Source organism: Trichosurus vulpecula, chromosome 4 (assembly GCF_011100635.1).
Source record: "Trichosurus vulpecula isolate mTriVul1 chromosome 4, mTriVul1.pri, whole genome shotgun sequence".
NCBI classification, from domain to species: domain Eukaryota; kingdom Metazoa; phylum Chordata; class Mammalia; order Diprotodontia; family Phalangeridae; genus Trichosurus; species Trichosurus vulpecula.
In genome coordinates this window covers 296,576,285-296,604,226 of record NC_050576.1, presented here as the reverse complement: position 1 = coordinate 296,604,226, position 27,942 = coordinate 296,576,285, and the positions used below count along the sequence as shown (strand labels likewise).

General features: G+C 39.4%; 1 protein-coding gene across 2 annotated transcripts in view; it reads left to right on the top strand.

The window, feature by feature from the left end:
- PARD3B (par-3 family cell polarity regulator beta) overlaps window positions 1–27,942 on the top strand; it is a 1,291,066-nt gene that overhangs the window by 1,129,636 nt on the left and 133,488 nt on the right. For both annotated transcript variants that reach the window (XM_036754801.1, XM_036754802.1), the window contains exon 21: window positions 25,166–25,301. In XM_036754801.1, the coding sequence (XP_036610696.1) occupies window positions 25,166–25,301 (136 nt within the window). The remainder of the gene's footprint in view (window positions 1–25,165; window positions 25,302–27,942) is intronic.

Here is a 27,942-nt window from a genome sequence, read left to right as displayed (position 1 = left end):
TCTCTAATTGTTTCCCATGATAGACATCAAACTCTCTTCCTCTGAGAAATTCTTCTCTTTTCCTCAGTCATATAAAGGGGTCTGCTTTCATAAATTCATATATCACCCATTGCGGTGTGATGCATTTCCAACTACAACTTAATTTTTCACAGAAATGTTATTAAAAATACAAACTTAAAAACCTATTTATGATTCACAGCCAACAGAGTAATGAGATTCTGTGTGGTGGTAGCTGTCACATTTTGCCTAAGCCCTATTGTGTCTAAATGTTAGCTATCTTATTAAGCCCTATTAGAGGATTTCACAATAGTGAATTGTTTACACACTGCTGGTTCTCCACTGTCTGACAGTAGGGCAGCTTTCACTCATTAATGGCGGTGATATGTCACATTACTGGAAGTCGCTGAGCAAAACCAACGAGCATACAGGACTAATTAATTGAGAGTTTTCGGTCCTAAATCTTTCTCAAATGTGGCCTTATGTATATTTAATTTGGACTTTAGCATATTATCATAAAAGAAAAGAGCTTGCTTTCCTTTATTAGATTTAAATGAAAAAGACTACACTTTTGTAATTAGATATTTGCTCTCTAGTCCCAACTGTGTTCCCCAAGGCTGTCTTTCCTAACACGGTAAAGTCAGTCAGGAGAGTGGAAGGTTTTTCACATTGCTTCTCCATTTCTCCATTACACATCGAGAATGGTGCATGGGGTAAGGGCTTTTGTTCACCCTACAAAACCTCTCTCTGAATTCGCTAAGTGGTATTTGGATACCAATCCCTCACACCCCTCTGTACATGAATGCCTGGTTCAATAAACAGGTCTCTTATGCATCCAACCAAAGCCCAATTTATTTTGATCCTTTCAATTTGAATTTTTTGTCCGGTGTAATATTCTTCCTTTGAATAGGAGGAACTAGAAGAATAAGACTCACAGCAGATAGCAAAAGAAATGTTACATTAGGGTCCAGGCATTGCTATGACAACACAGCCATACTCCATCGTCACCACTACCATCAGACACTGCTAAGGAGATCCCTTTGCAGTATTTAAGATAAGAATTTTAATTTATATATACATATATATATACATATACACACATACATATATATGTACATATATATGTATTAGACATTGAAAGCCCGCACTTTATTTGCTAGTGTCAGAGCTGGTTGATAGACAGCTAAGTCAGTCTCTTTTTATAGTCCATTTCTAAAATGAAACTATAAATTTTGAAGCTGGGCTTCATCATTGCAGAGAGAAAAGCTTTTGCAGCCTATTGTTGAAATATAGCATTTTCTAGGATTTATGAGGTTCAGATTCAGAAAGATCATTTGCCAAGCACTTAAGGCTGGTTTTGCTGCCCTGTGCTTTTACTCTTTTATTCTCCCCCTTCCCCCAGCAAACACAAACTCCAGCCCCACCCCCCAAAAGCCATTAGAAATGAAAAATTAGGAAGAGAATCTTCCTTGATTATATACAAATGTCAGCCTAAGGGGCGGGGGCAACAGTCATGGACATTTACAGTAAGAAGGCTTCCCTAAGCAAGAGAGCTTCTTTGCAACAAGCACATTAAGTCAACCTCTATTAGGAAAATGCTGGTGGTGCTTGTAACATTTGTATTTTTAAATATGGGCCCAGGATTTTGGAAATTATATTATATGCCTGGTTCTGTGACTTGATCATATTCCCATTCAGCTTGTTTTATTCACGTTCATTTTACATAGGAAAAATATATTCCCTGTAACTTGTGATCATAGTATCTGTCAAGAGGCTGAAAATGGAGAAAACTGCCAGACAATGTCAGATTTATTAACAGTTCCAGAAATCTGAAATTAATGCATTTCTTTGTCTTTGAAGAGTTCAGTGCCATGTGCTATACTTATCCTAATGGACAAGTGAGGGAAGAAGCTCATCAATTAGCCCTTTTACAGCAGCTTAGGGTCCCTCAAATGCATGTAGGGAGGACTGTTGGCTCACCTAGATAGATTTCCCTTTAATTTGTACGTTTTCACAGTGAATGACTTAATAGAACGTTTTTTCTAACAACTATATTTTATAAAATGACAAAAAAAAATTCTTTTTTCTCTTCCAGAAATATTCATAGACAGTCTGTTAGAATGGTTGTTGTAAGACTAGGATGCAGGAAACCTAACCTCTTTCCATAGCTAGCTTGGGTAAATCACTTTACCTTTATGAGCCCCAATTCCGAATCTGTAAAATGGAATGGTGATTGAACTATTCGATGCATAAGGAACTTCCTCATGCTAAATTACTATGATTCTAGGGATTCCAGATTAGTTTGTGACATTTTTCAGATGCTAAAGTGTTCTGGTAGCTGCAAAATGGTTAGTACTGATTGTGTGGGCCTGTATTAGAAAACATTCCACATATATGGAATGTTGTTTCTGTTCAAACATAGCATCCTGTAGTTTAAACGAATATCAGATCATCTTCTTAAAGTTACAATTGTGTTGTTCAGTTGGTCAACAAGCATTTATTTATTAAACATTTACTATGTGCCAGGTACGATGCTAAACACTGTGGCTACAAAGAAAGACAAAAATAAGTTCCCTGCCCTCGAGGAAATCACATTCTAATGTGGGGACAATAGGTACATGCCAGATCTACACAGACTAAATAGAAGATCATCTAAGACAGGGGAAGATATGAACAGCTTGGGGAACCAGGAAAGACTTCTTGCAGAAAGTGGAGTTTGAGCTGAATCTTGAAGGAAGCCCTAGGTAAACTAAGAGGTGGAGGGAGAGCATTCCATGCATGGAGGATAACCAGGGCACAGATACGAAGTCAGGAAATACAATGTTGTATTGAGGAATGGCAAATAGATTAATGTAGCTGGATCATAGAGTATGTAGAACAATATATATGGAGATATGAGGATCATGGAGTATATGAAAAAAAGGATCATAGATCATAAGAAAGGGAAAAGGACCCACATGTACAAAAATAGTTATAGCAGCTTTTTTGTGGTGGCAAAGAATTGGAAATTGACAGAATGCCCATCAATTGGGGAATGGCTGAACAAGTTGTGATATATGAACATAATGGAATGCTATTGGGTTAAAGGAAGTGAGCAGCAGACGAATTTCAGAAAAATCTGGAATCTTACAAGAACTGATGCGGAGTGAAGTGAGCAGAACCAGGAGAATAGTGTACACAGCAACAGCAACTTTGTGCAATGACTAACTTTCATAGACTTAGCTCTTCTCAGCAATACAATGATCTAAGACATTTCCAAAAGACCGATGATGGAAAACACTATCCACATCCAGAGAAAGAACTATGGAGTCTGAATGCAGATTGAAAAACACTATTTTCCCTTTCTTTTTTTCTTTCTTATGGTTTTTCCCTTTTGTTCTGATTCTTCTTTCACAACATGACTAATGTGGAAATATGTTTAATATGATTGTACATGTATAGTCTATATCAGATTGCTTGCTGTCTCAGGGAGGGGGGGAAGGGGGGCAGGGAGGGAGGGAGAAAAATATTTGTAACTCAAAACCTTATAAAAGCAAGTGTTGAAAACTATCTTTACGTGGAATTAGAAAAAATAAAATACTGTTAGTGGGGGGAAAAAAGAAAAAGGATCATAGAGTAGGCAAAAAGATTGGAAAGGTAGGAAGGCACCAGGTTGTGAAGACTTTGAAAGACAGGTACTGTCTTGCATCCTGCATCAAATTTTAGAAGCTTCAGTGATTGCCCATCAAGCACATTAAGCTTTACTCTGTTTGCTAATCCATCTCCTAATCACATTGTTCCTCGCCCCTCATTTTGCAATTATGACTTTGTTTTCTTTCCACCTTCTGCACTCTGGCTGTATAAGAAAACCCCTCTCGCCTTTTTATTGGAAATGCAACTGACATGGCCTTCACAAGAGTTTGGCTGCATTTTGTCAGTAGAATCCGAACAAGATGTCTTTGTGAAGATACGCACCAGCTAAACTTAGAGCTCACTGTCCAGTCTTCTGGAGTTCAGATTCTGAGGTTTCCATCTCTCTAGTGAAGATAATCTAGTGATTTCTGGCTTAAAGTTGACGTTTTCCAGGTGTTAGATTTTTTTTCCTTTTTTTTTCCACTTAAGAGGCAATGTGCTAGAGTGATCCAGAAATGCATCATATTTCTTCTGTATAACAAGGGACATGCCAGGATTATTGCCTAATTAGTTACTTAAAATATTCATCTGAGCAGATAAAAACATTGACTCTGAGCCTGACTTGTACCTTTTTATGGCATCTCTGTGAATATTCTGTTTGGTACGTAGTAAAGTCTGCAGAGAAAAGCATTGCCTCTGAATTTTTCATATATTCCCTCCGTTTGCCATCCTAGCTGCTGCCGCCTACAAAATTTGAGTCATACCTCACCCGAGCAAATTCACTTTTAACGTTCAGATGCCCTGAAGAGTGCAAGAGTGGGAGATGTCTAAATATGCTCTGTGCAGAAATTGGAGGCATTAGTTCTAACAAAAGCTATAAAATAGTTCCAATTTTTGCGGGACAATTTTGGAGGCAAATAGATGTCTGTCCTGACTGTCAAGAGTCTGAAGAGCAAAAAGGGACACACAAAGATGTTGGGTTTAGCCTCCTTTTCTTGGTAGTATGTTCTAGGGAAGTCCAAAAGTAAGCAATTTCATTTTCTGTTTCATTGTAAAACACATGCCCAAGATTTGGGGATAGCAGTATGTGGGATTTTATTTGGATCTAGACTATATGTGGTACACTGGGAAGAGAAGTAGGTTTGAAGTTATAAAACCTGGGTTCAGATCCTGTCTCTGGCACTGTTATTTGTGTGATCTTGGGTAAGTCACTTCTGAGCCCCACTTTACTCACCTCTAAAATGAGTAAATTCAACTAGATGGCCACTAAGGCCCTTCCAGCTCCAGATCTATGATGTATTTATTTCTTCACTGTCTTTAGGGGAGAAAATGCAAAAAACGACAGATGATAGATGAAAAGAATAGATTTTTGTTGCAAAAGAGAAAAACTAGAGCCATGGAAAGGAAAACTCCTTGTTCACCCTTTGATTACTGTTGCTGTTGAGTCATTTTCAGTCACGTCTGATTCTTCGTGACCCCATGTGAGGTTTTCTTGGTAAAGAGGCTGGAGTGGTTTGCTATTTCCTTCTCCAGCTCATTTTACAGATGAGGAAACTGAGGCAAACAGGGTTAAGTGACTTGCCCAGGCTCACATAACTATTAAGTGTCTGAGGTCAGATTTGAACTTAGGTCTTCCCTGTTCCAGGTCCAGCACTCTTTCTACTGCACAACCTAACTGCCCCTCATCTTTTGATAGAAGTATCCAAAATTTTTCAGCCCCCCACTATTTTAAGAAGAGGAGCACACCAAAGGGCACTATGTATATAATAGGTGCTCAAAAAGACTTTTGATGTGACATGCTCTGGAGTAAGTATGGCCATTCCTAACTGTGGCTAGCCCTAAATAAAATTGTAAAGTTAGGCAGAATTTATACTTAGTGCCCCCAGCTTTGCTTTCAAGCACCTGCCCACCTGGGACTCTCCTCTCTTCTACTTTATTCCTTACTGAAATCTTCTCTCCAATCTTTCATTCCCATAGAAATTACTGATCACAGCAGAAGGCATTTGCATTTTAACAAGGTTTGCTTCTTAACCTAAAGGGATTGCCCCTAATAGTGGAATTTCAGGCATGAGCCAGCAGGTGGGAGAGGACTTGGTGGAACATCAAGGCCTTCCTAGTTCCCCTAAAATCACCCACACAGACCTACGCCACCTGGACCATACACAGGTCTTGTTCTTAACTAATCCTGGCTGCTTTCTTCTGCAAGTCCCCGTCAAAAGACCCTCTCACATGATTGGTATTTTATTCTGAGTGAACCCAAAGGCAATTTGGTTTGATTGGGTGTTGAATGATTTTGACCAGTTCTCCTGGCATAACTTCATAGACACAGTATCACTTTCCTTTGATTATCCCGTGGCCCATCTTACACAGCCACACTTGATTTGACAACAAGAAGCTTGGGTACTGGTATTGGGATGTATCTGATTCTGCCAGATGCTGAGGATGGCATCTTCATTGGCAGCGTGGAAGCTGCTGTAGTCCTCAGCTAGTTTGGTAGCAAACTAGCAGAGGGTCCACTGGTGGATGACGAATTAGAAAACTCTATTAATAAAATATTTTCCATTTGACAGATAAAGTATAATAGAGACAGAGCTGAAGGGTAGTCAGTCAGCAGCCTCCTGTAGGAACGTGAGTAGAAGCCAGTGAGATGGATTCCCTAACAGTTTCTGAATGGGTTTCATCTGGGGCACTTAGGTGGCTATATTTATCATGGAGTCACATGGAAAAGGTTTCAGGTAACAAGGGTTGTTTCAGAGCACACATTTCTGCAAGCATGAATAAGCCATGCACACCATAACTTGGCTGGGCTACTCCTGTTACAGCAATGAATAGCACCAAGATGCTACAGTCATTACAGCTAAAAAGCTAAAGGAAGGCAGTGGTGCATGTGAAAGAACTTGTTGAAACACATGTTAAATAGTAAAATATCTGAGCAGGACCTGGGAATGCCAGCTGGGATATGTGGACGGATAATGCGTTGGCTAGAGGCCATCAGGAACGAATTTGGTGCTGGGCAGATCTTGAAGCAGAGAGCAAATTTAGCAAGAAGTACAGGCAACAGGTAATATTACAAGCAGAGGCTGCCATAGAAATAATACAAAGCTTGTGGAACTGAGTGTTGTAAACTAAAAATAAAAGAGAAATTAAAAAAAAGAAATAATATGAAGGACTGTATTGGAGTCAGCAAGACCCGTGTTAAAATCTCACTTCTGCCACTTGATTCTGTTCAAGATATTTAACCACTTGAATCTCTGTTTCCTCATCTATAAAGTGGGGGTATTAACAGCACCTATCTCATATGTGAAATGTTTTACAAACCTTAAAACACATTGTTCCATAAGAAATGATGAGCAGGCAGACTTCATAAAAAGCTGGAAAGATTTGCTTGAACTAATGCTGAGTGAGGTGAGCAGAACAGGAGAACACTGTAAACAGTATGTACAGTGACTCACTTTGATAGACTTAGCTCTTCTCAGCGATGCAAGGACCTAAGGCAGCTCCAAGGGATCCGTGATGGAAGATGCTATCCACATCCAGAAAAAGAACTGTGGGGTCCGAATGCAGATTGAAGCATACTATTTGCTCTCTCTCTTTCTTGTTTCTTCTTTCACATGGTTTCTCCCATTGCTTCCGATCCTTCTTTACAAGATGACTAATGTGAAAATATGTTGAATATGAATGTATATGCATAGCCTATATCAAATTGCATGCTGTCTTGTGGCAGGATGAGGAGAGGGGGCGGGGAGAACACTTAGAAGTCAAAATCTTATGGAAGTGAGTGTTGAAAACTAAAAATAAATACATTTTTTAAAAATCCCTAAAACACTATAAATTTCAGCTATTCAGTTAAAGTAAGCATTCATTATTTCTGCTGTGTGCTAGGTAGCGTCTTGGGTATTGGGCCTACAAAGACAAAAAAAAAGCCTATATTGTACTGGGAATGAATATGTACACAGATAAATAATTACAAATTATCTACAAAGTAATTTCAGAAGGCACTAAAAAGAAGGGGAATCAGGAAAGACATAGACCAAGAAAAGGCCACTGAATTTGGCAATAAGATCATGGATGACCTTGGAGGGAACAGCTTTATTGGAGCAGTAGGGACAGAAGATTGCAAATGGTTGAAAATGAGTAAAAGTTGAGAAGACATAAGGAATGAGGATAGGCGTTTTTCTGAAGGAAAGGTATAGAATCTTAGCAAGGGTGAGTCAGTTCAGTGAAGTAAATAGAGTTCTGGATATGGAGCCAGGATGATCTGGATTCAAATTGTGTCTCTGACATTTTCTAGCTGGCCAACCCTAGGCAAGTCACTTTACTGAACCTCTGTTTATTCATCTATTGGAGCACATGCTCCTTCCAATCCCTTTTAGCTCTAAATTTGTGATCTTGCTGTGGTCTGAGAGGTTGGTAGGATCAAGCGAAGGCTTTTTAAAGATGGAGAAGATGTGGGCATGTCTATAAAAAGCAGGCAAAGGAGGGGCAAAAAAATCCCAGGTCATATTTAAGGGGATAGGATGAAAAGATCAAGAATATAAGTAGAGGGTTTGGTATTGGTAAAGGGGTGATGGTGATAGAATAGAATTTGAGGTCATGAATTGGGGAGAAGGAAGCTTTCAGCCTAAATTTTTTCAATAAAGTGTGAGGCAAGTTTCTGTGCTGGGGGAGAAATAAGGAGGATGGTAGAAACTGCTTCAAGGTTGTAGGTTATTCAATACGCAGCCAGTCAGGGCAGAAGAAAAAGATGACTGCACTTATAGGGAGAGCCCGGTTGAGATTAAATGGCATAAATTTGTAAGGATTCCAGTAGGACCAGAGAAGAGGAGAGAAAAAAAAGATTGTGGAAGTGATCCAGGGTTATGTGTTTGAATGGGATGCGAGGACAAGGAGGACATTGGATTCTAGGATAGAGGAAAGTTTAAGGCTTAACTGATTAACTACTATAGGATCAAGATTTTAAAGGGAGTAAAATAAAGTGGAAGCAGGGGTTGGGGGTGACAGCCTGGGCAAGCAAGGAGGAAGTGGTGGAGTGAGTGGAGAATGTGGTAAAGGCTGAGAACAGGTTAAGGATGGGGTGAGATGGCATCCAGGGCATTGCCATTCCTGCATGGGTCTAAAGTGGAAAAGGTGCAGAGCATGGGAAGGGAGGAAGCTGACAAACTGGGAAACAAGTGTATTTGAGGAGACATTGACCTGTAAAGTGGAGGCTGCAAGGATAAGAGCAGCAGTCAGGGATTTATACCCTCATAACTCCAATGGTTGTATATTGCAAGCCTCCTTCCTATGGATCCATCATCTTCTCTTCTCCACTTTAGATAGAGCTGTTGTTTTCTACCTTTTCCTTTCTTTCTTTTCTCAGCATCTGAACCAAACCCACCTCCATGTCCTTGACTTCTTTTATCCGTTCCTATCTGTTTTCTTTTTCCTTTCCTCACTTTAAGCAATCAAATAACCAGTGAGCATTGATTAAACAGCCACTATATAACAGAGAAGCACTGTGCTAGGCTCTTTGGCTACAGAGACAAAAGTGAAGCAATCCCTGCCCTCAAGAAGCTTCCAGTACTTATGGGTGGGGTACACAACATATATGTGTACATGTATGTAAAATAGATACAAGATAATTTTGTGGGTCACAAACAGTGAGAAATGGGAAAGGAGGATTAGGACAGACTTCCCATAGAACACAGCACTTCTGCTGAGCCTTGAAGGAAATTAGGGTGTCCAAGAGGCAAAAGTGAATAGAGAATGCAAGCTGGGAATAGGGAGACAGCCACTGTAAAGGGATGGGAGGAACAGTAAGAAGGCAAATATGACTGGATTATAGATTGTGTGAAGGAGAGTAAGGCTCAGTAAGGCTGCAAAGGTGCGTTAAGGTCAAGTGGGGAGGGCTTTTTAAGCCAAACAAAGGAGGTTTCATTTGCTCCTGGAGGTAATAGGGAGGGGAGGGACACAGTCAGACTTATGTTTTAGGAAGATCATTTTGGTGGCTGCGTAAAGGATGAATTAAAGTAGGGAGATGTTAGTCGGGAGGCTATTGCAATAGTTCAGGCAAAAGGTGATGAGGGACCAAATTAGGAAGGTGATTATTTGAGTGCGGAGACGGGGCTATTATGAGAGATGTTGAATACAAAAAAATGGATAAGATCTAACACCTAATTAGATACGTGATTGCATGTCAGCACAGGTCACCTATACTTAGCTATGATAGCATCTCCCAAGGTTCTTGAGTTGGGCCAGGGAAGGAAGGGTTGGAAGATTATTCTGGAATATTATTTCATCCAGGCTATCCGTGAATTTTCTGGTGAATCAAGTAATCAATCAGCAAGCATTTATTAAGTGCCTACTACATACCTGGAACTGGGCTAGTCACTAAGGATATGAAGTCTTAAATTCCTGATCATCAAAATAGCCAAGGTAGAATGGCCCACCAGGACAGCTTATTCATAGGTCTGGCCCCAAGCAAGAGAGAGGGTTCTCACTGCTTATGCCATTCTCACCATGCTAATACAAGGTCAGCCTGGAGAGAAGGTCTGGAGATAAGTGAATGATGCTGACTGCTTTCAGCTCCCCATTGGGTCTCCTCCAGTAGATTGGGGCTAGCAATAAAAAGTCAGGATCCAGCTGGCTTTATATAAAGGCAGGGCTACCGTCACCAGTGTAGAGAATTTCATAGCTCTCAGCAGCTGTTACATAAAGAGAAGCCTCCCTCCACCCCTTTCTCTGGGCTCCTCTGGGCTTACATCTGTCTTTCCAGCTGTAAAGTTGCTGAAATCTAGGGGACAGGGTCCTATGAGCTTAGAGGGAGAATGTAAATAAAAACAGCGCTGCATAAGTATGAATGTCGTTGTGCCTGTATCCATCTGCAGGTGCATGTGGAGGCATACACACACACACTCTCACACATATGTGTGTATATGTGTATTTATGTATATAAATATATTTTATATTTATGTACATATTTATAAACGCATACATATATACACATATATATTTATACGTATATATACAAATACACATGTATGTGTGTATACATACACACATGTATGTATCTTGCCACAAACCTTAATAACATTAGTCATGTATTTTAATCAATATGGAGCATACTAGATGCCCATTCATATTCATACGGAATGAAGGGTTTTGGATTTTGTGATCGCTAATAAACATTGATGGTGTGACTAGTTTGTACTAAGCATTCAGCATGTTCCATCAAAATGGCAGCTCTAATTAGGTTCCTTGAATTAGCTAATGGATTTTGAGAAAGATAGCTTACAAAGCTCTTACAGCTGTCCAAGATATTCCTGCCATGGCAGAAAGACAAAAGGCCCCTGGAAGCTACAGCCTTTAAAGCGTTAGAAATGCAGCTGACAGTTCAAAAGATAAATTACATTCATATTTTTTTCCAGTGAAAGTCCTAATACTGAATTAATGTTATTCCTGTAGTGATCATCCATTAAGAACCCCATCCTATTATGAGGATGCATCCTGACCATTAGGTCCTTTCTTATTTTCCTTTGACACTGCACTCCCACCCTGCTCCAGCCCCCACCATCTTCTTCTTGTTCCCTTCAGCTCCCCAGATATTTGGGATATAGGGTAAATAACTCTTCAGAAAGGAGAAGACTCTTCTTTCCTTTTCCCAAGGTAAAACTGAGGGATTTGCTTAAATATGCTGATTTTATTCAAAGGAAATATCAGTTTAAACAATAAATAAGGAAATGATAAAGTGAATCAGTTTAAGCCTTTTCCACCACCATCACCACCCCCCTTACCAGCTCCAACTCAGGTCATGTGTGTAATTTGGAGAGGCCTCTTCCTGGGGAGAAGTAGATTTGTTTAATCCTGTATTTGTCTAGGAGATGGTTAGGCTATAGCTGAGGAGCCATCTCTTGACTGGATCTACATTTCTACTTCTCTCATTTCATGTGGAGTTCAGAAAATAATAAACTGCTATCCAGTGCCCTCTTCACCTTTACTTTCAGTGGATTTTTTTCTTTAATAAATAGCGAACTAGTGACATCTGGATGGTTGCACATAATTTATCTGCAAATAGGAAAAAAAATAGTTGCCAGTTGAACAGACAGTAATAAATTAATTGTTACTGCACCCAGTGGCAAACAACAAAAGTCAGGGGAGAAATAGATCCCAGCTTTTCAGAATGGAAGACTGGGGATCAGGCCTACGTTTTAGGCCAGGAACTTTTCATTAGCCCTCTAATTGCAGTCCATTTCTCCATTAATAAATATCCTTTCATCTCCATTTATACAGTAATGAAAATTTTGTACCTAGTATACCCACAAATCTTTAAAAGGTATGTTTCTTGTGTAAGACACTTTAAGATCCATAAGTAAAAAACAAAACAAACACAAACCTCCGTGATATACCATTGACTCTTAGTTATCTAGGGACTGATTATCCAATTTGAGGGTTGTGCAGGGTCTTTTGCATCACTTCCCTTCTCTTACTGCCTGCCTTCTGACCCCTTCTCTGCTCATTAGCACCCCTACCAAAGTGTGGGAGGGACAAGGAGAAAAATGTGAGATCCACATTAGTTAATGGTGTTGTTTACAACTCTTATAAAAACCCTTGGTTGAAATTGTGTACACATAAGCACATACATATGCATAAATGCATAGTCCTATGGGGCTTTCCATTTTTCATGTTCTGCTGATACCCCATTACTATGGATAATTGAGAGTTGACTACTTGTACAAAATGCTGTTAACAAAGCTGCTATAAGTGAAGAATCAAAAAACACCACCACCACCACCACTCCTCTCAAAAAAGGGGGTTAATGCGACATATAGATTACAAATTGGACAGCTGCTTTGCCTAGCTTCTACATAAATAAAAAAGAGATGGGTTGTTATAAGAAGTACCAGAAAAGAGAGACACTCAATTATTCCTAGCACATGACTTTATCATGATGAATAAAAGGCATAATTGACATCATCTTTATTGAAGAAACCAGCAACTGTCACACTGTCAAGAGGCTAGTGCAAACAGCAAGAAAGCGTGTTTTTCATTATTTCCACCATATATTGTTTATAGAGAGTTCACTTGTCATCAGCCAAGGAGTACCTAATCTCTCCTCTTCTGGCCCTTCTAAGACTCATTCACTTCCCAGATCAATGAGACGGCAATAAATCGCCCACATGTCTGATATTCAGATGCTACCATTAACTCGCCTAAACCATTCACTGCCTGTTTATCAATTCCAGTCTTGTGATGGCAACTTCCCTCTAAAATAGCATTAAGTATATGATAATAACATTTCCCCTCAAGAACAGGTTTACTCGAAGTTGGTTTTTTTCTTTTTTTTTTTAACCCTCCCAATTTTATTGCAATTTCCATTTCTAACGTGAAATGGTCTTTCTTGCTACATGGATAGTGTCAGTGCTAATAGTTAAATAAGAAGTAGATTTTGGTCGTTAAAAATTTTCACTTTCTAAAGTGCAATGGAGGCTGAATTTCTCATGCTGTTGCATAGTAGTGGCAGCCAACTCTGAGGTCCAAAAAGTAGAGAAGTACGTAGCAACAGAGAGTGTTTCAAGCTGAATTGTGGCTAAGGTTCGGATAGCTAGACCATCTGCCACCAAATGCAGGAAGTCACAGAGCCACAGAATTTTCAAGATGGGAGGGACCTTAGACAACATCTAGGCAAACTCCCTCATTTGGCCAGTGATGACGTATTGTAACAAAAGGAAAGACGGAAAAGATTAATTCACAGATCAGAAACCATGGAAAGAATTGTCAAACACCTTTTAAAAAGCAGAAAATTATCTTAGCGTACAACTAACTCAGCTTTCTGTGTTTCATGCATTTGCCAGGAGGTTCTGCCATGCTCTAAGACATTTTGAGAGGATGCATACCATTCCCCTGGTGTGGGTTTAGAAAAATCTGAACCTCTTTTATAAAAGACTCAAGTAATCCAAAGGAGATGATGATTTAAGCTGTTTTCTATCCCATAAGCCCCAGATGTCAGAAGGGCAATACTGATATTATAGGGTCACTGCGTCTCACTTTACGGTCAGACAAATGATAGTCACATGCTTCTTTTGGAGTTTGTGACCTTTGGAGGATAGAAGTGATTATAAGCCTCTTACACAAATCTACAGAGTTGAAAGGTAACCATTTTTGTGTGAATTGAGTAGTTCTTATTACTTCTCTAATATAGAAGGGTAACTTAAGACTCTTATATGAAGATGTTGAAAGCAATGGAAGGGTTTGGGTAGTTCAGAATATTAACCTGAGTTATGGATGAAACTATCTTTAATTGATCAACATACAACTTTTTGCTTTTCCTTGAATATCAACATCATCATATCAAATCCAAAATTTATTGGCAAAGAAAAATTCTTATTATGATCATTTCTAAGGTGACTTATACCTTAAATGCTATTATTCCTGTTCAGTCTTTTTTCAGTCGTGTCCAACTCTTCATTACCCCAGTTGGGGTTTTGTTGGTAAAGATCCTGGAGTGGTTTTCTATTTCCTTCTCCTGCTCCTTTTACAGATGAAGAAACTGAGGAACACATGGTAAAGTGACTTGTCCAGGATCACACAGCTAGTCTTCCTGACTCCAGGTCCTGCAATCTACTGTACCACCTGGCTGCTCCTCAAAGGTCATATGTAGTGTAGCTATATGAAAATTAAGACTATATTTTTCCAATTTCATTTAGGAATTTCATTACAGGACTACAGATTATTTAATTTATATTTCATTAATGTATATAAATGTATATTGGAGTCTAGTTCATTCGTAGTTAAAACTGTTTTCCCACTTCACAGACTGAGCTCTGGGCCCCTTAGCATTCAGAAGATGAACTTCCGACTGACATGTGTTTCTCATAAAAGTTTCTTCATAATGTGAAAAACTGTGTCTCTTTTTCGGTTGTCTCATTTCTATACCTCCCCAACTGAATTTTTGAGTGGTTCTCTGAGTGAGAACCCTCCATCTTTGTGCTAAAGAATAAGCTCAGCAAAACTTTCTTCCCTTTCAAACTTTGTAGTCAGAGTCCAGCAGTTGGCCATATGAAAGGCTATCCAAACACCGAGGTGTGGAGAGTCACAAATAGCATTTAAGAGAATTAGTTGGCCATAAAACGCCCAAAGTGGTCGCTCAGGAGAGAGAACTGATTTGTGTCATTCTCTTAGAGGAGACCAAGATCTTAATTCACCCCAGAAAGTTCCCATTGTCTCATGGCCTTTGAACATGGATACTTCTGTTTCTTATGTTTGACCATGAAACTGATATTCACCTCTAAATGTTAGATCTGTATACTTAAAACTCAAATTTATTGTGTTTGATTTAAGCTTAGGAAATGATAATTTTATCTGTCAAGTCTTAAAGTTGTCAGTGAGAATTTTTCTGACAAGTATATATGGTGGTGAGGGGAAGACAGAAGAGAAGCAAAGGGAGGGGACAGAGGGAAGAGGATAGAGAGGAGGGAAGGGAGAAGGAATAAAGAGGATGGAGGGGAGGAGGGAAGAAGCAGGAGAGAGGGAAAAGAGAAAGGAAGAGGTAGAAGAAGGGGACAAGAGGGAAGAGAGAAGGAGAAAAAGAAATAATTTGCTCAAATATTTTAGGAATTAGAGGGTAGCCAGGTAGTACAGTGGATAGAGTGCCCGGCCTGGAGTCAGGAAGACTCATCTTTCTCAGTTCAACTCTGGCCTCAGCCACTTACCAGCCATGTGACCCTGAGCAAGTCATTTAACCCTGTTTGCCTCAGTTGCTTCATCCGTAAAGTGAGCTGGAGAAGGAAATGGCAAACTACTCCAGTATCTTTGCCAAGAAAATCTCAAATGGGGTCATGAAGAGTCAGACATGACTGAACAACAAATAAAGTAGAAATAAGAAAAACTCACTTCTTCTTAAGCCATCTTATGCTCAGTGTCTGGGAACTACAAAAGATAAACTATTAGAGAAGTATATGATGGTGAATTTTTACCTATTTTATCAGTTAGTAGGGTGACATCACAGATACAGAACTCACCTAGAAGTCAGGAAGACCTAAGACAGCCTCTGACACATAACAGCTGTGTCACTCCAGGCAAGTCACTTAAAGTCTCAGCGCTCAGGCACGTCTTCCATAATACTATAAGTTGCCAAGGATGTGCCATTTTTCACTGGCAGTTTCCTGTATCAGTGAAATCACAAGGCTAGTCCCTGTCCCTTATCATCATTTCTCTCCATTGTATTTTATATTAAATGCTATAATACTTCTGTAAACCCTATGATATTCCAGGTAGTAGAAGTAGGCTATAGCTACAGTAGAAGAGTTGTTACTCTGGGTGTTGTAACATATGTATTATGAGTCACGTTCTGAGCCCAAGCCCACCCTGCATTACCCAAAATGGCCTTTCGTCACATCTGTATACACTTGGTATATGCAAACATGGAATAGATAGGGGATGCTTCTTCTGCTGCTACCGCAGGCTTTTAGGAAAAGAGTCAACCTTGTTTTGAAATCTTTATACTTAAGGAAAAATAAGAATTACTGTGAGAGGCACTTGATGGATTTCATTCCTGCCTTGACCCCCACCCCACCCCGAACTGTGTATTGTTAATAAAACTGACAAAATGACCAGAGACAAAATGCATTACATGCTTATTCATAGCTTTGAATGTCATGTAACTGTATAAATTACTCAAAAATATCACACTGGGTTTGAAGAAATATATTAGAATACTATTCAAAATAGAAATTATCCAAAGGGACATTTTATGAGTAATAGCCAAATCAGCTTCTGTAAGTTGAAAACAGCCAGGAGGTCATTGTGCAGTATCAGAATAATGCAATTATGTGTTACATACTCATAATGGTGAGTTGAAGCTGTGAATAAAAACTCATGTGTTGGGTTGTAACACTGTCCATGTGACTCACGTGGAATTTCTGGCACTTTTAAAGAAATTACGGGAGCAAGGCCAAATGTTCTAACAGGAGAGAGGCCTCTAAATGCCACATGCTACTTATGCCAAGGTAGATCAATGACTTTTATCAGCAGAGGAGATGGCATTGATCCTGTGACAGTGTTCAATTATAGCCATCGATCACCTGGGAGAAAACTGCACTCCACTGCCCTCCAGGAAAAGAGAGGCTTTAATGACTGCCACAAGTGCCACGGGGAGGTTTCTTGGGCCCTCATCGAAACTACCAGCAGGAAAGCTAGGATAGGAAGCTACCAGCTTCTACACGTGCAATTGAAAGGATCAAGGAAAAGAAACTTGGTCTTCCCTGCTAATGCAAGCGAGAGAAGGGATGCCGGGCCAAAGAACAAAATAAAGGGAGCTGTGAAGAGTAAGGGGCAGTTCACCAGGCTGTGGTTGGAAACGTGAGAATGAGGATGTGGAAGAAGCAGACCCAGTGAGAAGGAAGGACATACAGGCACATTTTGGAAGGTCAGAATGAAGTAACCAAAACCAAGATCAGCAGTGCAAGAAGGCTGATTCATGTTGGCAATCTAGGGTCACTGAGATGACATATCAAGGTCAGGGAGGGTTGGGGAAACACTATATTTCAAGCTAACGATGAAAGAGAAATAATAACTATAAAATTACAACAACACTTACGTAGTACCTTCTATGTGCCAGTTGTTTTGTTGTTCAGTCATTTGAATCATGTCCAACTCTTTGTGACACCATCTGGGGTTTTCTCAGCAAAGATACTGAAGTGTTTCGCCACTTCCTTCTGCAGCTCATTTTACAGACGAAGAAACTGAGGCAAAACGGGTGAAGTGACTTGTCCAAGATTACACAGCTAAAAAGTATGTAAGGCAAGATTTGAATTCAGGTCTTCTTGGCTCCAGGTCCAGCCAACTTCACAAAAAGTGCCTGAGGATCTTAAATACAAAGCTATAGTTTTTGTTTCTCCTCTTCTTCCTGAACCTGCTACCTCTTGGAGGCCTGAAAGGAATATCCTGGACTTGAGAGTGAGGAGAAATGGTCTTGGACTCTGCCATTCACTTACTACCTGATGTTCAGTAAATTGTCAAACCTTTCCTTGCCTCAGCTTCCTTACCTTTATAATCAGAATGATAATTACTAACCCACCTCCCTCATGGGTAAATATGGAGACAGAAGATACAAGTTGTGAAAGTTACTACTGGTGGTGGTGGTGCTGCTGCTGATGGTGTGAATGGTAGTGGTCATGCTGGTGGTAGTAGTAATAGTACCAGCATTCAGCTTTCCAAATATCCAGTTACTTGATTTTCGAGCAGCTCTTGTGATCAGTAATGACCGAAACTTGGCTGAATTCAAATTTCCTTGTCAGTGAAGGTACATTCTACTAGTCTGGAGAAATTCTTGACCCTGCCTGCAATTCAAAAGTCCATGCATGAAGAACCAAGCACTTTAATGAAGGCCTGACAAATCACATACAAGTATGTAACTAACTCCATATTAAATGACAGCTTGTCATCATCTTATGTGACCTTGCCTGTCATACTCCATAGTGTGGTTAATCTATTCACTGCGGGCAAATTAAGCCAGAAATTATTTCTACCACCAGTGTGAGCCTCCACACCAATGTCACACAGAGAAAACAGCAGTGACAGCCTGTCAGCAAGGCTGAAGCCAGAGACCATGCCCACAGGTAGTGGCAGTGAATACCGAAAGGAATTGGCAAGATCCATCCTGAAATTTAAGTCACAAGTTAGAGTCATTTATTCATTCATTCATTTGATAAACATTTATTTAGTACCTTGCAGGCACTTCGAAAAGATCCAAAGAAAATCGAATCATTCTCTCTACCTTTCAGAGCAGCTGCTAGCCCTTTAGTCTCAGACAGCACTGGCCCTAGCTATGAAAACCTTTCTGGCCAATGTACTTTTTGGAAAATGGCAATTCTTTCTAAGTAATTGGGGGCAAGGGGGAGGCAAAGTGCATTACTTTCATAACCTCTTTGAATATTCACCCTGGGTCTAATCCAGAGCTATCTGGAATGAAATGAAATTTGAATAATAGTTATTAAATCCATTTTAATCTAAGTGGGCCCAAACAAAGTAAAGACATCTTTGTGATGAAATGTTAATCAGTTGGAAGTATCAATGTGAATGCTATGGTTGTGCTTTTCAGTGAATCTGAAATACTTTGGAATTACTGATACTGAGCAGAGATGAAAAAGGACCCTTTTCTGCTTATATTTAAGGAGAAGAATGGAAGGATGTTTATGATTCCTTGCCTCACCCGTAGCTCAGTGAGTTTACATAGCACTTACTTCACAAAATGTTTTTCTCCTGAAAATCTTATTATTAATTATCCTTATCATTACCATTACTGTCCCCATTTTCAAGATGGGGCTATTGAAAATTAGGGAGGTAAAGGTCAGAGCCCAGACCCATTCCATCCTAGTTCTTTAAACTCAAAATGCAGTGTTTTCTGCATTACCACAATAGAGAGTAAACCGTTTTCTCCTGAAATATGCCCGTTCGATAAAAGCTTCCCTTCCCAGATCCTTGCTTTGGGCTCTACCAAGAGGTCACCAAAGAGTGAATGTGATCAGATCCTATTCTATAATCGGCCGTCAGTGAATATGAGCACAGCAATCCTCCATCAGGTGTTTTGAAAACCCAATTTCCACTTTGGAGAAGGCCTGAGGTGGTCTTTCTAAAATACAGCTCTCTCTTGTCCTGCCAAATTTGAAGTTAAAAGCTTTGATCATGTCTGAGTTGTTTAGCTAAAAAAAAATCAAGTTATGTTAACAAGTATTTGCCAAAGGAAGTTTTCCTCATTCCGCATTACTTAAAAAAATGCAAAAAAGTGATTTTTAATCATCTAGCACCCCTGAAATTCCATATTTTAATAAACATGGAGAGGTCCACAGCATTATATGTAGGGTACACCTGACAACAAATTTCTGCTTCCCAAAAAGCATCTTCACTAGGTACAGAGAAGTTTAGCATGTGTAAACTAGCCTCTTAGTAATGAATGCCTTTATCCATAATTTCATAATAGAATTGAACTGTTAAGCATGAAGATGATTTCCATCTTTTTAAAGTTGGCAAGCAATTTGAAAGCTAGAATTAAAATTTAAAATTATCTCGACAAGAGAGTGCTTCAAGATTGATAGGAAAGCGCAGAAGATTCAGGAAGACCTTGTCAATGTAGTTGGGAATGAAAAACAAATTACTAAAGAAATGAAGGGACCAGAAAATAGGTACAAAGTCAGACCTCAAAGTCATGTACTAACCACATTTCAAAATTTATGCGTTGGATACAGATATGTATTAGAGAAGTCTAATATTAAAGGAAAGAATTCTTCCATTATGCTCAGAATTTTAGCCTTAACATTTTAAGAAAAGGCATGGAATATTGGAGTAGTTCCAGAAGAGAGTAATAATTGGTTTTCTTCTCAAAGAAAATTGTGGAGAGTGGTATGGAATGTAGAAGGGGAGAATATCTGTATGTACTATTGTATGTATTCATTAGTTTTTGTTCTCTGGGGGTGCAGGGAGAAGGGAGGGGCCGCACAGTTTCTGTTTGCTCTCTGTGTGTTAGAGCTTTCTCCTCTACATTTTCTTACCAGGCCTCATTCTCCCAGCTGGTAATTGATGACCAATTCAGAATCTCTGGACCTGGTCCAATCCCCAATCCAGCATGGCTCTCTCATCTGCCCAGATTTCTGGGTAGAAAATTATTGTTCTCTACCCTCAAGGAAGAGAATAGCAAAGCATCAACAACAATCATAGTTTTTTGTTTCTGCATCACTTTATGGTCACAATGGGCTTTTACATATATCATCTCATTTGATGCACATCTGGGAGTTAGGTAGCCCAGTGTCCATCATCTCCGCTTTAAATATGGAGAAACTAAAGCTCAGAATGCTTATATCAGAAGACCTAGATTCAAATCCATATCCAAATGGCCACTTCTCACAGTGTGAATTTTGGGCGGGGGGGGCAGTTTCAGGAAATAGAGGTTAAGTGACTTGCCCAGGGTCACACAGCTAGTAAAGGTCTGAGGCTAGATTTGAACTCAAGAAGTTGAGTTTTCCTGACTCCAAGACCAGCATTCTATATACTGTGCCATCTAGCTGCCCTAAATATTCTAATTGGTCAATTATAACTATGATAAGATGGCATAATTGGGGGCAACCTTATGTGAGATATACTTAGACATACATACATACATATATGTGTTTGTTGGTGGCAGTGTTGGTTTTAGATTATGTACTCCTACATCAGGTCGTTACCATGTATGTATAATTTATGATACAGTTAGCACAGCACCTTCTACAGTAGGATCATAGATTTAGAGTTGGAGGGAACCTCAAAAGTCATCACATTTGACCCCTTCATTTTACAGGTCAGGAAACGGAGACCCAGGTCTTCTTCCTCTAAGCTGGTGTTCTTTCTTCTGTACCTGTTCTCTCATTAACAATCTCCTACCTTTTCTCAAATGTTACATTGACGTTAAGGGCAGCTAGGTAGCACAGTAGATAGAGCACCAGGCCAGGAGTCAGGAGGACCTGAGGTCAAATCTGGCCTCAGACACTTACTATCTGTGTGACCCTGGGCAAGTCACTTTACCCTGTTTGCCTCAGTTTCTTCATCTGTAAAATGAGCTGGAGAAAGGAATGGCAAACCACTTCAGTACCTTTGCCATGAAAACCCCAAATGGGGTCACAAAGCGTTGGATACAACTGAACAACATAAATGATCTTCCCCACCCCTACCCCGAACATAAATACTAAGGATGGACTGATATCATTCCATTGATCTGATGTTAAGTTAGAGTGTGCTGTATGTAGTAAGGAACCAAAAAAAGACACATATGCATTTACCGTTTATTGCTTTATCTATTCTAACACACTCTAACTCTTGGGAGGGTAAAAAGACAAGAAGAATGTTGGAGTTGGGTTGGGTTGGGTTGAGTCTCCCACTAGAGATTCATGCCTGAGGCCCTACAACCTTCTTTAAAATATGGACATGTGGGAAAAGATGCCACTTGTCAACAGAGAGTAAGGAGACAGTGGGTTTTGTCCCTAGATGGTTTTTATGACTTTCTGGGGTTTTTCAGGTTTTCCTCTCTGGGGCTAGGCTTCTTTTCTGGGGGAAATAGTCATGTTCTTGTAAGCTATAGGGAATTCTCTGAATCCTAAATAGCTGAATCTGTTTTCCTTCCTTGTTCCCTGCACTTGAGAACTATGATCTGATCAAACCCGTATTTTTTAATTTATGTATTTATAGGCATATGGGAGAATAGTTTACAGGCAAAGTACGATTTTTCACCACAAATGTTGGAAAAATGTGGGATTTTTTTTAATATCGCCTTATCAGTTTCTTTCTTTTTTTTTATTACTGATGACTTCATTCTCTTTGAATTCAGTGCTTCAGTTTCTTTGGGGTAAACTAATAGATTATGTATGCGATATTTGCACAGCGTTGATTGAATTCATCTGGTGAGTTCGAATGTGGTTCATATATTCACGTAATTGTCAGAAGCCAAGTTGAAATTCAGAACTGTTGCATGAGCATTGGATTGGGCATCATATTCATCTCACATTACTCAAGACTGAGTGAAGCTGTTTTATAATATAGCACTGCTTTTTTTCATGCCTTCCTATGGTTAAAAAAAGGAATATTGGTTTTTTTCTTCTTTTTCCTAAATATTGAGGGAAGTTTTTGTTGGGGTTTTTTAATAAAATACTGCAGTGAAGCATAGTAGGAAACTATTTACTTGTGGTTGGGTGTGTTTTTTTAACATGTCTAAATAAAAAACAAGGATGTGCAATATCAGAGGCTTGGTTTCTACCAGAGACACGGTGGGCTACTAAATTAATAAGCTTTCATTAAAGACCTATTGTTTCCTGGATACTTTCCTCATTATTTTAGGGAAGGTTTAGGAAATAGAAATTACGGTCCTGCCTTCTCCAAAGTCTTTGTATTCGAGATAGAGAACGCTTATCTTCCAAAAGATCTGTAGCCATTATTTTGCCACAATGATTCGCAGATAGGATTTGCATCGTTTTTTGGCAATACCAAGGTGTTACCAAGTTGGTGCTTTTAATGGGACCTGCTATGACATTTGTTGTTTAAAATTATATTATATTATATCACATCATGTTATGGTATATCATATATCATATCATATTATTTTATTATATTATATTATACTATATATAGATGCTATATATATATGTATATGTATATAGCACCTATATATAATTAGTACATAATATAATAGATGCCCTCTCATTGTCCGTTCTCAGCCTCTAGTCCTTGGCTTCTAAAAAAATCAAGTATAAAGTTTGCGGGTCTCAATATCAATAGCTCAGTAGTGCTTTAGGGTTTCCAAGTATTTTTACATACGTTATCTCATTTCCTCTTACTGACTAAACTGGAGTTAGGAAGTCCAGATACCCTGCTTGATGGATGAGGAAACCAAGGCACAGAGAATTTAAGTGATTTGTTTAAGATCATCCAAACAAGGTTTTCTGACTATGAACTGTTTCTACTACCCCAGAGAGGCAGCATGTAGGGGTAGAAAGAACATTGGCCTCAGGATTGAGCAAACCTGGTTTCAAGTCCATACTCTGACACTAATGATGTGATTTTGGCCATCTCACATAGCTTTTTCAGTTGATTCGCCTGTGAAGTGGAGATAGGAATGCCAGCACTCACTGCCTCACTAGGTTTCAATGAAGAAAGTGTTTGGTGAATAGGCTATAGTGGTTGTCCCAAAACTCTTAGTGCAGTTTTCAGCTTTCATGGCTTAAAACTAGTCTAAGACTTTGGGATACTCTGTATAATTTTGTTATTGCTGATGTCATAAATTTCATTTTTATCCTTTTATGATCTGATCTTCCCCTTAAAAGAAGGAAATTCTGTTCCCTTCCTCACTTTTGCATGTTCCAACATTTTTATTTCTCCTACCCACACCTGCTTTTATTGTACCTTGTGCTGGCAACCACTCCCCTCTCCCATCTTCTGTAATAAATTCTTCCTCTTTATCTTTAGAGAACCATTAGAGAGAAAAAGAGAAGCCAGCAAGGTGGAACTGAATTAAGTAAGCCCTTGGTAGGATGAGGCCTGTATGAAGCACAGGAAGAGTGGAGGAAAAGACAGGGCATGGGTGAGGCATAGAGACATAAAATATGGACACAGAGTAATGCTGATATTTTCTGCTCTTGGATGCTTCACATCCTTCCCATGAATGCCACATCTCCCTGGTTCGGCTTACCTCTCTTCCACTCTAGTGTTTTGCTTTGTTCATTCCTTTCTTAGCCTTACTCTTTACCTCCTAGTCTGAAAATTCTCGTTCTTTCATTAAAAGGTAAAATATCTCACACTAATAAAGACTGAGAGGCAAGGTGGCATAGGGAGTAGAAATAAACCTTGGATTCGGAAAGACATGTTCAAGTCATGCTCCGACACATACTGGTTCTATGTACCTTGTACACCAAGCAAGAGATTCTAAGGTAAAATTTATATTGGTAGAGGGTGCTTCTGGGAGTTCCCTACATCGATGAAATCACAAGTTCAGACAAAAAAAAGAAAGGAAGGAAGGAAGAAAGGAAGAAAGAGAGAGAGGGAGGGAGGGAGGAAGGAAGGAAGGAAGGAAGGAAGGAAGGAAGGAAGGAAGGAAGGAAGGAAGGAAGGAAGGAAGGATTGTGTGAGGAGTCAGTTTGACTTAACAGATGGAAGCCCAACCTTGGAGCCCCACCCTTGACACATACTACCTTTTCCAGGAAACTCCCAAAAGGAGTTGTTGGGCATAACTGAAAACAATCCAGCAACAGCAACAAAAGCTGTGTGACCACGGGCAAATCATTTTCAGTGCCCCCTGTAACTTTCTAAGAGTCGCAGAAAGGTTACCGAGTTAGTCAACTAGCATTTATTAAGCACCTACTATGTGCCAGGCATTGTGCTAAGTGCTGACATAAATGGCATAGAAGATAGAGCACTCAACTTGGAGTAAAGAAGATCTAAATTGGAATCCTGCCTCAGATATTAGCTTCGTGACCGCTGAGCAGTTTCCTCAGTTTCCTCATCTGTAAAACAGGACACCTACCTCCCAGGGAAACAAGTAGGAATCAAGTGAGATGATACATGTAAAGTGTTTGTGTAAACCTTAAAGCACTATATGAACATTAGCTATGATTAATATTATTAATTTTCATACTTATAGTTTCCCAGATGAATGAAATCATAGATTTGAACCCTCCCCCCCTCCAAAAAAAAAAAAAGAATGAACTTTTACAGATCCACAAGAATTCTCGTTTGAAAAAGTAAGATAATTGTGCAAAGTAAAATATAGTCAAACTCTACGGTTATCTGATCATAAGAAAATACGTTGAATATACAAGGTCAGTCCCTTAACTGAATATCCCACTGAAGAAACATATAATATTTTTAAGTCTATTTTTTAAAAATTTGCATCACTATTTTTATATTTTCTCTGGCTTGCTTGAATTGTATTGTGAGACCTGCTAAATTCACATAGGCCCATCCCTCTAAAATTATAAGTCCTTTTGACAAGTAGATAAAAAACCAAGTTTTCAACAGCGTTGTGCACTCGTGTGAGCATCATTCTGTGTGATCATTTGCTTTCCAGTGGCCGCCCCACAAGTGGATGTGCTGACCGAATCCAGAAGCTACGGAAGGAATATCACCAGGCCAGACGAGAAGGCTTTTCTTTATATGAAGATGAGGAAGTGAGAGCAAGGCCTTCTGATTATGAGCAACATTGGGTAAGTTTCTGCCTGGTCCTAATTACTGAAGTCTTTTTTAATATAAAAGTTGCAAAAGCACTGTATTCTTCAAGGAATTTTCCAGTTTCTAGCTGTATCAAGTTAGCTTAGAGACTTGGATTTCATAGACATGGAAATTCCGCAGACAACATCCCTGCCTTCTCGTGGAGATTGTTTGCATATATCCAACCACTCTAATCTCCAGTAGCTCCTTCTAATCGCTCTCATATTTAGCCTGCTGCCACCACCACTGAACATGTATGCTTGTAGATATGGGTAAAGCATATCTCCGCTAATTTAGCAATACAGGGAAATTATTCACTACCTATTGGATGTAAGTCTTTGCCTTCCACCTCTTGGGTCACAGGGCTTTGGGCAAGCATGAATTGAGAATGCAAATAAACCATCCTCACTAAGAAGTAAAAAAAAAAAAAAAAGATAAATGGTTACTAGAAGTAAACCATCAGAAACTAATGTCAAGAGTGTGATTTTCAAACAGAGGCATCATCGTGATGCCAGTATTGTATATTGAGATTGTATATTGACTTTTGAACAATTCACACTGATAATTGTCCCAGAATCTTGCAAGAGCCTTTGTTTAGAAGTAAGCAATATTTTCGATCAGAGGGAACTTTCTATGTCTTGTCATTTCAAATCTTTATCCTTCAGGGGACAGAAAGATTTGTCATAAAATTCTAAAAGGATGTCTGCCATAGGCTTAGTTATATGAAGAGGCAAGGATACTTCTCCTCTCCTTTTCCTCTCCTTCCATGTAGGTATAGGGTACAACATGGCACTGCGCATCCCAACAGACCTCACCCCAAGTGATCGAGGGGGGCAAAGATGACAATATTTTAATCATCAAGTCTCTGTTCATAATACCACCAGCACCCTACATCTTCCCAAATCCCCTCTTTCCCTCTTCCAACCCCAAAGTTTCCTGTGTTGTTTTTAATTACAAGGCACTGGTATTCACTGGTGTGATATGATTATTGGGCCCCAAAACACCAGCTTTGAAGGAGCTAATTCTATTGGGGAAGGGGGGAGAAACAAAGGAAATGTTTTCACCTCCTCATTCATTAATAAATGAACTGAAAAGAAAGCAATGTACTAAGGCAGTAAAGAAAATACAAACTTGAGATAAATCCCAATCTCAGCTATCAGTGTTGAGTTTATAGTCTAGATAGGGGTGGAGATTAGATACAAACACAGTCAGCTACAATATACAATATTACTTGATAAGCACATCAGAGAGTTTAAAAACAGTGTTTTTGATATCAAAAGATGAAAGTCATTACCAATAGGCAGTGATCAGAATGAGCTTCCTGGTGGCTTCAAGATGGCATTTCTGTTAGGCTTTATAAGATGGCAGGAATTCAACAGCAAACAAAGGAAATGGAAGTCATTCCAGGCATGGGGAATTGTATAAACAAAGGCATAGATGTGGATTCCTGTGATCACAATCAAAATCACAGACTCTAGACCTAGAAGGGGCCTCAGAGACCAGCTAGTCCAATCCATACTTGAGAGAGAAATTGAGCCCAATGACCTACATGTTTTCCTTTCATTTTCACATTTATGCTGTAGTAACATCTTGAGGTTTGGCATTTAGAAGACTAATTTTGACCCTGTGATAGTCATCCAAAGTAAATTCATTGACTGGATGGGCCTCTTTAAATGAAGGGTTAAATAGCTCTTACCATCCAATCAGTAGGTCCTACTAAGGATGAGTGACCTGACCCCAGCTCCTTAGAAAGGGACTTGGCATTTTCAAATCATAGTTGCTATTAATTTTATTATAAAGGATGTCAGAATTGAACAGTTTGATTTTTCAGGAAAAAAAAAGCACATAGGCTCTTGCATAAAAAGGCATATGTAAGGGACAGGCCTAACTCAAGCTGATCCCCTTTAGGTCTGGGTTAGCCGTTGAAACAAAACGATACATTCATAGATCATTCAGCTAAACAAAGGAGGCTTACAGGGCTTATATGGCATAGAAAGGATATTCAACAAGGACACTGGAATATTTAGTTTAGGTAGACAGTGCAGACCTCTTGCCTTAGCAGGGGACTGTGTGGTGATTCAAGTGGTCTTGGGACATCCAACAAGCCTGAAGGGCCAGCTCTCTCTGTAGGGCCTTTTTTATGACCTAAGTCAGGGCTGTCCAAAATACGGCCTGCATGCGGCCCACAGTGCGATTTTATGTGGCCTGCCTGTGGGTTTTAATTTTCACAAGTGAAAAAATAGAATAATAATTTGCATGGAATGCATATTAGATTTTTTAATTCCATCACTAATAAATAATCTCATTGGGGCAGCACTGGCCCTGGAGTCAGGAGGACATGAGTTCAAATCCGGCCTCAGACACTTGACACACTAGCTGTGTGACCTTGGGCAAGTCACTTAATCCCAATTGCCCTGCCTTCCTCCCTGCAAAAAAAATAAATAAATAATAAATAATCTTATTGATGTCGATTTCCTTTGGTGTTTTTAAGCAGTATTATGGACGGAACATATGGCACGGAATTTTCAATCCATCTGTGGGATGCGTTCCGTCTATACGATGCAGACTGGTCATTATGCACCTACCTTTATACCGTTGTGTTGTCGTTGTGTTGTTTTGTGTTTGCTTTTATTCTTC